This window comes from Topomyia yanbarensis, chromosome 1 (assembly GCF_030247195.1).
Source record: "Topomyia yanbarensis strain Yona2022 chromosome 1, ASM3024719v1, whole genome shotgun sequence".
Lineage (NCBI taxonomy): Eukaryota > Metazoa > Arthropoda > Insecta > Diptera > Culicidae > Topomyia > Topomyia yanbarensis.
The window spans coordinates 189,697,780-189,710,180 of NC_080670.1; the positions used below are offsets into that span (position 1 = coordinate 189,697,780).

Here is a 12,401-nt window from a genome sequence, read left to right on the forward strand (position 1 = left end):
TGTTAGCATAACGATTGGCACCTCTGATCAATCAATATTGCTACAGTGTGATAAGCATCGCACGGTTTTTTTTCGGTAGGAGCGAGCAGTCACAAATCAGACCCTGTCAGGAGTTGTAAAATATTCCCTTTTTGCCGATACGGAACGGGCGCAATGGCAAAAACCGTCCTTGATAAGCGGCTTTCGGCCAGTACAAGCTCAATGTCATCGATGGACAGTGACATCGAGCAGATGCGATTCCTTCAGAGAATGTAACAATCTTTTAAATCTTAGTTGCTAATCAATTTGATCATTTTGAATTTCTATGCAGTGAACAAATGGCAGCACCGGAGTTTCAAGTAGTAGTAACAAAGCCACCACCGGATATCGGCAGTTCACATTCACCCAGAAAGTTAACGCCCAACACCAGCTTCGTGTATAAACCGGAAAGTCGGCGGCAGACCACCATCAGTACACACAGCGATGATCTGCCCGAAACTGGCTCGCGACGACCTTCGCTATTCAACGGACAACCGAGACCGTCGTTCAGTGTGTATAAAAAACAAATGATGGAATTCCTGCAGCGTCACGGCAGCCGACTGTCACTATCGAAAAAGGACGAACTTCCGATTGTCACTGAAATGCGCAACAGAAACCGAGCGGTTGCCGAGTAGGTCTTTCGTGCGTAGTAAACTATAATATAACTCGACTAATCTATTGAACTATTTCACTTTCAGGGATCAATTCAGCACTGCCATCTCTGCGTTGTACGCCAAACTACTTATCGTACTCGGTATTGCATTCCCCATCACTGATGTCATTTCAGAGCGAGCTGTACACGGTGCCTTCCAGGGATTCTATCTCTACCTGTACTTTGTCAGTGTAGTTTTCGTAGGTTTTTTGTACATCGTCCGATTGCGACATCAGACTAAGCTGAAGATGCTCCTGGAACAGTACCGTAAGTACCATTATAATCCAATAACGCAAGAAAATTCTCCATCACTGGTCCCAGTTTGAAAAATCTGCCCTATCATGAATCAAGCGCTTTAAAACTTTCTAAATTAAGACAGACGCATCAGCGTCAGTGACGGATTGTTTTGTCGGGCCTATCATAGCAATCTTCAATGGGAATTTATTTGCGGTTTCTTTTTTCTTGTGTCGAGTGTTATCACGAGACTATTATAAGACTAGGTCTAGCTATCGGCTTTCACGCGTCATTACCGCTTTATAGCTCTCGTGCTGCAATTGCATCTATAATGCTAACCAGTTAAGATTAGATAGAAATTCTTCAAAAGAAGCATTTGCCGTCCAATAATTAGATTGAATATCTTGTTTAATCTGCCTTTGCTGCCCTCCCAAGTAGTACACTGAGAATTTTTTATAAATTGAAAGTGATGACATATAGCAGCACTTACATTTTTGAAAATGTTCAAAAGCATCCTTGCAAGAACTTGGTGTCACGTCCGTCCCCACACAGTTGATCACAAAAATACTTAATTCTATCAATTTACAGAACATCCCAACACCGTACCGGATCTGCTGAAGCCCAGCCGAACTCGGTTCGGATCGTTTTATCTCCGTGCCGGAGCAGTTGCCTTTGGAATCGGCAGCATGGTGCACTCCAGTCTGGAGTTCGGTCAGTACTTCGAATTGAAACGTAAGTCAAATATTAGCTTCAGCTACGACGACGAGCTGTCGAAATCGAATTTTACACCGATTCAATTCGATTCAGTCTCTCTCGGGAGGATCGAATCTATGCTGCACTTTCGAAACTAAAATTCAATCTGCTCTGTTCAGTGATGGGGCCATTTTGACATTTGGGGTGATGGTCATTTTTAGAACTTTACAAATTTTTCATTTTAGGATTAAATTTTCACATCTTCTCAATTTTAATTTTGCTTTATATTTTTTTAAATCTATTTTTAATAACGCCAACACCCTAAACCAATCGCAAACATTGAAAACCCTGCCCTAATCTCTATGCTCTCCGGTTCCGTCCAAACACGCACACACACAGGCGATGAAAGATGTCAAAATGTTCTAATTGCATTAATTCCGGCCGCCCGGATGGCCCTGTGCCTGGTGCAGATGCAGTTCATCTTCTTCAGCAGCGGTCAGTTCCACATGGACCGCCACAAGTTTGTAGCCCGCTTCGGCCTGATGCACATGCTGGCCACCAACATCTGCGAGTGGTTGTACGTGATTATCGAAGAAGCCAAGCACGAGATTGTACACATTGCCCACGGGGGGTTGCACGGCGGTGCGGCGGCGACTGCGGCAGCATCGGCAGTTACGGCGGCTGCATTAACAGGTAAGACTGCGTACTGGTGATGGTTGGCACAGTGGGAAATTTGTTAGTCAATAAAATATCATTTCTTACATTTCATGGTCGTATTTCCAGGACTTTCATTTTTTGAAATGTTCAGTATTATATTAGTCAATTTCCAACTATTTATTTTTTTTATTTTGGATGTCTTTCTTCTCTAAATTACTAATTATCCCAATCTATTGTTGGAAATTAAAAGTTATCCTAATTTTTTATTATCAAGGTGACCAAATTTTTATTGCAAAAACTTTAAGTTTCAATCACTATAATTTTGGATTACCTAAACTAAACAAAATAAAACTACAGTGATTTGTTGTTTAGAATCTGCTAAACGAATTTCGGATTCTTCATGCCCTCCATCTTCATGTTCATCGGAACAAAATGTTTAGAGAAAACGATTGACGTTTTGACAATATGAGTAACCTGTCAGAGTAACAATTTAGCACTGGGTGGAAATATACCACTTTTTGCGTACTCTCTCCGTAGAGTGTATTTGTTTTTAATCTTTTATACTCACCGCTGTTCTGGACCGTTCACATTTAGTTGTAAATTGTTGTTTATTTTCGCGTTTGTTAACGGTTTTGTTCATGCAGATAGGTTAGATAAATATCGTTTTATGTTTGTGAATAAGTAACATAAAGTTAGATAGGCCACAATCCTCCCTCGCTGTCGAAAAGTGTGCTGAATTGGTGGAATAATGAGAGACAGCGACGGCAGTGGTGGAAGGCAGGCGATTTGTTTACATCGTGCAGAAGACAGCCATCGAAGTTTGGGTATAAAGTGGCGGTTTAGGACAAAGGTCTGGAAAATATTCTATTTTTTTCGAGACAGTTTCCCGCCACGACCAACCAGTGAGGTTAAGTGTGCACGTGCGACAGTAAAAATTTCTGTCGAAAAGTGCCGGCCCGTGGTCCGGGTACTCAATAAAGAGTGGTACTGCTTTGCCGAAGGGGGACAGCTAAGTGCCAAGGAGTTTTTGCTTCCCCGGGTAATCGTCAAAGATCCTAAGTATCCGCCCCTCTCGCTGTAGAGGATAAGTCGAACGAGTCTTGCTCTCCTCTACAGCCATGCGAGGGAAGCAGGTAGGACAGCTACTCCGCCTGGGAAGAACACTGTGGGATCTTCCGGGATTTCTTACGAGGAGCAACCCAATCCGACAATATTTCGTCACCGACGCTAGGGAGGTTCCAATAAAGGAGCCTAGCTCAACTCCATTGATAAACGTTAAATTGTAGAGTGGACGTGGCGACTTAAAAGTTGGTAAATTTAAAAAAAATGTTTTGTTTACCTTTTTTGTTTATATACTTGATTCCGAATCCGCGTTAGAAGCATCTAGGCCGCCCTGTCAATAAGGGTCCGCTGGCAAGAACCCAAGTAGTGGGGACACCACTACTTACATACGGAAACGACTGTCTGGATAGTGCGAAGTCTTCGTGCAGTTTGACAAATATGACGCGTGGTGGCACATGTCGTGCGCTGGTGTATCGGAATCGATCGAAGGTCGAACATTGCAAAAAACAAATACTGGAAGCGGAAAAATGACATCTGTTCTGAAATGTTTCAACTTCGAAAGACCTAACCGGAATGTGCGGAAGAAAACACGGATGTGAACCGGAAACGTGAGAAGGATAGTATCAATGAGTTGGATAACCAGTATCGTCATCTCCAAGGACTTCCGATTGCCAGTTAGAAAAATGCAAACCCAAACTGTTGATAGGAGTAAACAACTTCAATCTGAGTGTCCCACTGCGTACGCAAGAAGGATTACGTTACGAACGAGCTGTTATCAAGACCAGATTTGGGCTGGTGTGCCCAAGACGTAAAAAGTGTAACGGTATAACACATACAGTGAACTGTCATTCTTGCAGCCGCTCTTGTACTCAACAGCTTTATGACACAGTGAGAGATTTTTTTTGCGCTAGATGATGTTGCGATCGTATTGGCAAATGCTTCGAGACGGGGCTATTATGGAGGTATGATCATATGGAGTTCCCTGACAGCTAAAAAATAGTTCTAAGACGTCTGGAGAAGAAACTGGCACTAGAACCATAGCTTAAGATCGTCTAGAAACAGTTGACTGCATACCAAACAAAAGGCTACGCTCATATACATCCAAAGAAGGAACTACTCTTTGCGGATCTGAAACGAGTTTGGTATGTACCACTAAGAGTGTTGATGAACCCTCGGAAGTCAGACAAAGTGCGAATAATTTTGGATGCAGCGGTGGAATCTCAACGCGGCGCTTCTGAAAGGTCCTGATCAGCTGATTTCACTAGCAGCAGTCGTGTTACGCTTTCGTCAGTTCAAAGTTGGAGTTACAGCATACATCAAAGAGTTGCTCCATCAAATCTTCATACGCAATGAAGATCGCTATTTATAGCAATTCTTCTAGCGTTCGGATCCCTCACGCCGTCCGGAGATCTTCGTGATGGATGTTTGGATCATCATGCTCATCCGTGTCAGCGCAGTTCGTGAAAAAGAAGAGTTCCGGGAACAATATCCCCAATGATGGATCGATAGATGCAGGGCACAGTCGAATACCATTATGTGGACGACTGCTTGGAGACTTTTGAGAGTGTAGAAGAAGCCTTGGGCGCCAGTCGAGAAAAGCGTATGATACACGAGGAAGGAAGTTTCCAGTTAGCATTCGAAACAGTGTAGAAGAGGTGACACATAATCAGCTAAAACGAAAAGCGTCGTTTTATGCGGTGGATTCGAGCGTGTACTGGAACTGCTGTAGAGTGTGGAAGGAGATGAACAAACAAGCTGTTGAGTACAATGTTGAAATGCCTAACGAGTTTCTTTGATCCACTAGGTTGTATAAGTTTCTTCCATATCTACCGTAAAATCAATGGGATGATGTTGAGAGTAGGCTGAAATGGAGAAGATCCTTCAGCGATGTTGGCGGCGTTACTTTCGCGAAGCGACTCTAGAACTCTATCATGAAGTGGAGCTACATATTTTCGTCGATGCTAGGAAGCAGTGTTGGGGACGCAGTTGATGAAATTCCTGGATGTTGCTCATAGTTTCATCATAGCGCTAAGGTATTTGTGGACTGCTGTTCGTGACCTGTTGTATCGGAGAAATACCACAACGGATTCCGGCGACTGGCATATTCCGAATGGTTTGACCGGGTCGATTTCGAAACCAATTGACCCCCCTACGCCACCCCCCAAAAAAACGGTTGGTTTCAAAAGCATCCAATGAAGGGCGTTCGTAGAACCAACGTAGGACAACTTCCAAATAACCGTTTAACAGACGTCCATCGTTGGATCCGTGATGAACGATCTTGAAGCATTCTTTTTTTGGCTTCTCAGTGGGAATTCACGTGCAGTTGCGTTAGTGCAGGATTACGGTTAATCGGTTGTAATTGTTGACAAATGAGGTTAAATCACAATACACTCTTATTTCATATACATTGCAACTGATTCTGATCGCAGTAGGCGTACGCGTCGGTCGCGGGCATTTTTCTCGTTCCCGTAAATTTTTTCAACAACAGAATCGAAGCGTATCTTTTTCAATTTGTCTTTTATTCTGGTGAAGCAAATATCATTTTTGTCGAGAAAGGATTGTGAAAAATTGATCTTCCCGATTAACAGTAGGTAACTAAAGAAATTTAATTTCAACGCGTATCATTCGGAAGAGGTGATAGGTTGTCCCGTGGACGGCAGATTCTACGCGTTTTGCAAGTCGTTTGTGCGTGCAAAATAAGATGATCTGTGGGCCGAATTTGGTATCCAGTCGAATATCGAGTTAACAGATAGTTGCCCTCCTATACTGAGAAGAACGCTTTGACCAAACGCGGACGCGATTTCTTAATCTGTGACGTTTTTCGCAAAAACCCGACCCTTACACGTTCAATATTTTTGTCAATACACAGTATTGACGATATTGCTTCACTATGTCAATCCCATTTGAAATGCACATCTTCAATACAACTTTTTTCCATTAAACGTACAATACTTTTGTCAATACTCTCTATAGTATTGAAACGTGTAAGGGCCGCTATATATGGCCATACACATTGCAACTGTGCTATTGTCCTACACGTCAAATAACTCAATAAAGCCGGATGTACCTGTTCCCAGTTACCTAGTCAAATCCACCTGGAAATCGAGCCGAAATTCTTCATGATTTCCCCCAGAATTCCGACTCCAACGAACCGTCAAATTCCGAGTCGGAATCGGTTTCCGCAAAAGCCAACCAGAGTTTCGCTTCATTTTCTGGCAAGTTAATTTGAGGAAAACTGTACAGAATTTAAGTCTCTATCCCGGGTACTTCCCGTCGGAATTTTATTACTTAAATGGCTCAACTGACTCCGAGTAGGCGTTTGTTGTCATTTGAGCTGGAATTCTGTGCAAAACCAGTCAGAATTTCGGTAATCATTTCAGTCCTGTCACATGCATATACCCGGTCAGCGTGGCAAGCAGAAAATTAGTTGAGCAAAGCGAAATTGATGCTGGCAGAGTTTCTGCCAGCATTTTGCGCGATTTGTGCGAGAATTTTGGCAAAGAATTCGCTCAAATGCAACAACCGTTTCTGACAGAAGCGGTTAAACCAACCGATGCTGCTCACTTTTATTCAGAATCCAGCCAGGAATGTACGGCCAAGATCTCTGTACACTTCCTGCCACATCTTTGTCAGATGTTGTGCTCGATTCGTGCTAAATTCTACCAGGTAGCAATTGCCAGGATCTTTGCACAGTTTATGTCCGAATTATGCCAGGGTTTTGCTCGGTTCCTGTCAAAATTTGCCAGAAAACGCGAGCGAAACCGAGTTTGCCCTAGCTCAACTAACCCGACAGGATGCGCAGAAATCTGACAGGGCTGCCAAACCAAAACTGACAGAAATCTAGCAGAGTAGCCTCTGCCAGAAAAATTGGTGACTGGGTGGGAGTCGGAAATCGGTTCTGTATTCAACCAAACCCAGCCAACAAAGCCATCCATAAAATAAACCTGAATTCTGGCTTACTTTTGCCAGGATTCCAGCCCAGAGACAACCGATACCGAGTCGGAGTCAATTGTTATTTGAGTCGGAATTCTCGCAGAAATCAATCGGAATTCAAGCTCATTTACCCAGTTAAACTCATTCCGGAACCGGTTCGGATTTCTGTATGGAGTCAGTATGGATTCCAACTCAAATGCAACAACCCATTCCGACTCAATCGGTTTCAGAATCGGTTGTTGCATTTGAGTTGGAATCCATGCTGACTCCATTCGTTATTGGAAAGGAGAACTTCTACTCAACCACCAACGACAACGCTTGAGCTTGTGCGACCACCCCTGGCTGCTACTCCGTTTTCGATCTGGACTAGCTGAAGTTGTACAGGGAATCAATAGATAATTATGCACAAGTGTCACGGGAGGACGATATTTGTTAGCAAATATAGCAGTTGGATTCTACTTCTTCTTTACCGACACCAGAGAGGTAACTTTAATATCTGGACTAGAGATATCGATCCATCAACTCATGGACCGGAGACCAACGGCTTCACTTCCCTTCCGAAGGAAGACGTGACCACAGATTTTTTCACCTCAGAAAAATCTCAACGACCATGACAGGAATTGAAACCAGGCCAACTGAAATGAGAGGCGGTCACGCTTACCGTTTCTACTCAATCACCAACGACAACGGACTAATAATAAACTATTGGGCCGCAGCCAGATTTATTCTGCACGGAAGAAGATTCGAAGCACTTGGAGACTCCTAGGGATGGACGAAAAACTAGGCCTGAAGCTGAAAGCCTGCAGCGGTTAAACGTCAGAAGAGGGAACGATAGGATGAGATGGTAAAAAAAATACATGAGACGACAGAGGAAAGCTTTGCTAGAAACGACGCGCGAAGTTTAACAAGTAGAGAAAGCATGAGTAGAATGAAGATAGGGAATAATCAACGAGCTGTGGATCCACCCGCGCTAGACAAAATGCAAAAGGTTATTCAAAAGCTGAAAATCGAGAAGGTCATTAGGAAGGACGAAATCCCGCCCGGACTTTTAACAGTCGGAAGTGACCGGCTGTACGAATCAAGAAGGACTATCAGGACATGTTTGATACGATGAAATGAAAAAAAAACTGAGGAACATCCAGCTCGTTCGCGACGTTAGATTGATTAAAGCAGGGCAATGGCACTCTCCGATGTATTGATCAAAATAGCACTCGAAGGTATGATCACAGAGAACAAACATCCATGATCGAACAAAAATATTTTAAAAACGTGTGTAAACATTTGAATTAATATACGATAAACACTAGCGCCGCCAAACCCACCTATCCCAATTATCCGTCAAATCCATGCCGGAACCGGTTCGAAATCCTGAATGGATTCAGTATGGAATCTTGCTCAAAGAAAACAACCGATTCCGACTCTATCGGTTGATGCATTTGAGCTGGAGTTCATGCTGGAAGTCCGAACCGGTTCCGGACTAGTTTGACCGGGTAGAGGAATAACCGCTGTCAATTCTGTCGAACTCAGCCACAAAAAACATGACGACAGTAGCGATACCTGGTTTGGATATCCCAACTACCTTCGAAACCGTTAGAGATTTTACACAAGTTGAATGCTGAAGATGGACGTCTGTTCTCTGTAGTATGATGCTCAGATCTGACGTGCAAAGGAACGGAACCATGATCACGAAATCTCACATGCTTCTTGGGTTCGCGTACAAAACCGACACCTTATTGGCGTTGATCGCAGAGTAGTGGAAGAGGCGTGTGTCACTTTTAAAACGGGAGGCTGCAAGAATTTGACTGCCTTAATAAACCCTGATAAGACAACTTCCATTATAGCTGGTAGCGAGCGAAATAGTCCGAAGGGTATTGGTTCCGATTTGGAAATCGATGCGGAATGGTTCGAGATTGTTGATTCGTTGAATATATCTTAGAATCTTGCGACAAGTGCGAATGGAACTTACTATAATTTTTGGGCGACTAACCCCGACACCAGAAAGGTGACTCCACCTTACTGAATCCTAGATATCGACCCATCAACACATGGACCGGGACCAACGGCTTTACTTCCCTTCCGAAGAAAGACGTGAACTATCACCGAGGATGAACAAAACTGAGTGATCGGCAATCCATAGATAGATCCATTCAGATCCGTGTTATCCATGATTTTTCTCATATCGTTAAGAAATAGGTAAAATAAACGCTACCCTGTGGAACACCAAGGAAAATGTCGGCTTCCGTTGATGTAGTTTTTAAATCTTGGAACGGACGTACATCTGAGTAGCTGCGAAAATCACTCGAGTATTTCCTCATACGCAATAAGACCTACTCGCGACCAAATTTGGAAACCCAAAAATTTGTGTGGCAGAAAATTAAGACAGCGTTTGCTTTTGAATCTTATATTTTTATTTATTAGGATGCATGCTTTCATAAAATCCAAATTTCTAAATTATTGATGTGAACCCAAGCTTAATTTGCGGACTTTCGATTTTATCCACACAGCGGTTCTCAACCTTGTTTGCTCCGCGGACCCCTTCGAAATCGCCTTGGGTCATCGCTGACCCCTTCCAAATTACCCTGGGCGGTTGCGGACCCCCACGGCTTAACATCGATTTATATGCTGTCAATATATTATTTTCAGCCTGATACGATAAAAAATTTGAAGTTTCAATATCCGTCTGGAAAAGATTTTCCTCTTCGCGGACCCTCAGCAACGACTTCACGGCCCCCAAGGGGTTTGCGAACCCCAAGTTGAGAGTCGCTGATCCACACCATTAAAGTTTTGATCGGATTTAATTGCGATTTTTGTTGCAATATTCGACATTTTTAAAAAAAATTCTAGTTCTAGCAGCCTGTTTGGGTTTGAACAGTTCTCGTTTCACGAGAACTCAATATCTTATGATTGGGTGCATCTCCGGGGGGTTAGGTGCATTGATCTCTTCAGTATAAAATGCACAAAATTCCTAGTGAAAAAATGTTAAATCTAGTTCTGAACGAGCTAAAAAAAACAAGTATTCCTTCACTCATTGAGGAAGATGTCCTTGTTAACCATTCAATTATGAAACGATTACTGCTTTTATCTGCAACTACAAATAGCCTGCCACACGGAATAAGTCAATTTTTTGCCAGCTGTCTAATGGATTATCAGTGCGGCCGCACATATTCGTTTGTCTTGCGCATTTTTCTCTCGATTTCATGGTTGACACTATTGATGTATTTAGTTATCTGACTGTGTTTATATGGACGGTACTAACAGGCCACTATTTCCTTCAGTGTCTTGCATCTCTTTCCCATCAAAATCTGCTCGCACACCGTCATCACCGCACACCGTCACGCATTTTCTTGTCCCACGCACGCCTCCAAAAGTTGCCTAATTGATGGAAAATTATTGTCCACCCCCTCTTTTTTCAATTGCAGACAACGACAACGGTGGGCTTAGCATTCGCAGCAGTATCGCCCTGAACGGGAGCCATCATCATCATCCGCTGCGCCATGCAACCAGTCGGGATCTATCGTCCAGTGCTTCCATCCACGGTTTCGAATGCCAGCGGACCAACATAATGGGGTCATTGGTACAGAATGCGGCCCCATTCCTGTTTCCCTGCACGATTGAGTACTCGCTAATCTGTGCCGTCATTCTGTTCGAGATGTGGAAGAAGGTACGCGAGAGCACCCGAGAGGCTAATGGATCGCGAAGAGGTTCCCGGAAAAGTCTGACCGGAAAAAGTGCCAACCTGCTGTCGGTCGACTGTTCGAATGCCCAGCGGGGGATGTTCGGTGGGATTCTGATCATCGTACTGACCATTATAGTGCTGATTATGTACTTTGTGCTGCAGAAGGAACGATTTTATAAAAAAGCGGCAACCATTGAAGTTACAATCAGCGAAATCATCATCTATAGTATAACGGCAGGGGCCGTTGTTTGGGCTATGTTCCGAATGAGAGATTTGAAATTTTCCCAGAAGAAAGGTGACGCTGGAATAAGTCTGGACTGTCGGTTGCTGGTTCTGGCGCAGGTCGGCATTTACATCTACTGTATGTTCAGTATCATTGGGACATTTTTCTCGATTGGCATCTCCGAGTATGCCACCGTTTATTCTTTGCTTGCTGAAATAATTTCCTTGATTCAAACATCCCTGCAAACGCTGTTTATCATGAACGCGTGGTGGCGTCGCTGCAAGGGTGCCAAACAGAACCGGACCAAACCGGGACGAGAAATTATCACGTTTCTTCTAATTGCCAACATGTCGATTTGGTTCATCAATACACTGATCAAGACGAACGCTAGCTTTCGGCCGACTTTGATGAACTTCTACGGTGTGTGGGCCTGGACGATCATCACGCATCTCTCGATGCCGCTGGCCATCTTCTACCGGTTCCATTCGACTATCTGTCTCTTCGAGGTATGGAAGAATACATTCAAAGTGAGATACGATCGCGGTAATTAGAGTTGAAAGACTGGGGTGTTTACAACGAAACCATGTGATGTCTAGGATAAGGTTTTATTAAGTTTTGTTGATGGCATACCGTCATTTTCGTTTGTTCAACGAATAAATGTCCATTTTCTTTTTTAACATGTGTTATTATTTATTGTTTACTCTTTGCTGAAATGAAGTCACGACAGTTTTAATTTAATTTTATTTTAAGTGGTGATCAATTAAATTGATTCTGGACCAATAAAAGCAGTGCAGAGAATCCAAATAGTTTGGTTTGGAATTGTTTGACATTTTTCAATAAAATGCCCGAAACCACAATCTATTCCTAATCATCTCGAAAAAGACGCTGAATAAACTATGATAAATACTAATCCTACTGTGTACCAGTTTCATACTCCTACATTATTTATGCTGAAAGAAGTAGCGCTTAAATCTATCACGAGCGTGAGACTAGACCGATAGTTCACCCGAACGACTGGAACTACCATACGGTTAACACGTCAACATGTGGCCAAAACTATCGTATCATTATACATATCAGTCACCGAGGGCGACAGGTTTGGTTTGGGCCGAACCCCGAGACCTGTTTGATTTATGCTACACAAGGCAGCCAGTTTGCCACTGGATAAGTGTGGCTACATTTACTAGTATGGAATTAAAGGCAAGCGAAACGTTTAATTTCATGCTACCTCCGTACCGGTAGAAGCTGCCGTT

At 43.2% G+C, this 12,401-nt stretch overlaps 1 protein-coding gene across 1 annotated transcript; it reads left to right on the plus strand.

The window, feature by feature from the left end:
• Window positions 1–11,806, plus strand: LOC131684794 (proton channel OtopLc-like). Its single transcript, XM_058967941.1, has 6 exons — window positions 1–251; window positions 311–649; window positions 717–937; window positions 1,493–1,636; window positions 1,997–2,290; window positions 10,669–11,806. The coding sequence occupies exons 1-6, from the start codon at window positions 154–156 to the stop codon at window positions 11,697–11,699; spliced, it is 2,127 nt and encodes a 708-aa protein (XP_058823924.1). The 5' UTR covers window positions 1–153; the 3' UTR covers window positions 11,700–11,806.
• The last annotated feature ends 595 nt before the right edge of the window (window positions 11,807–12,401 follow it).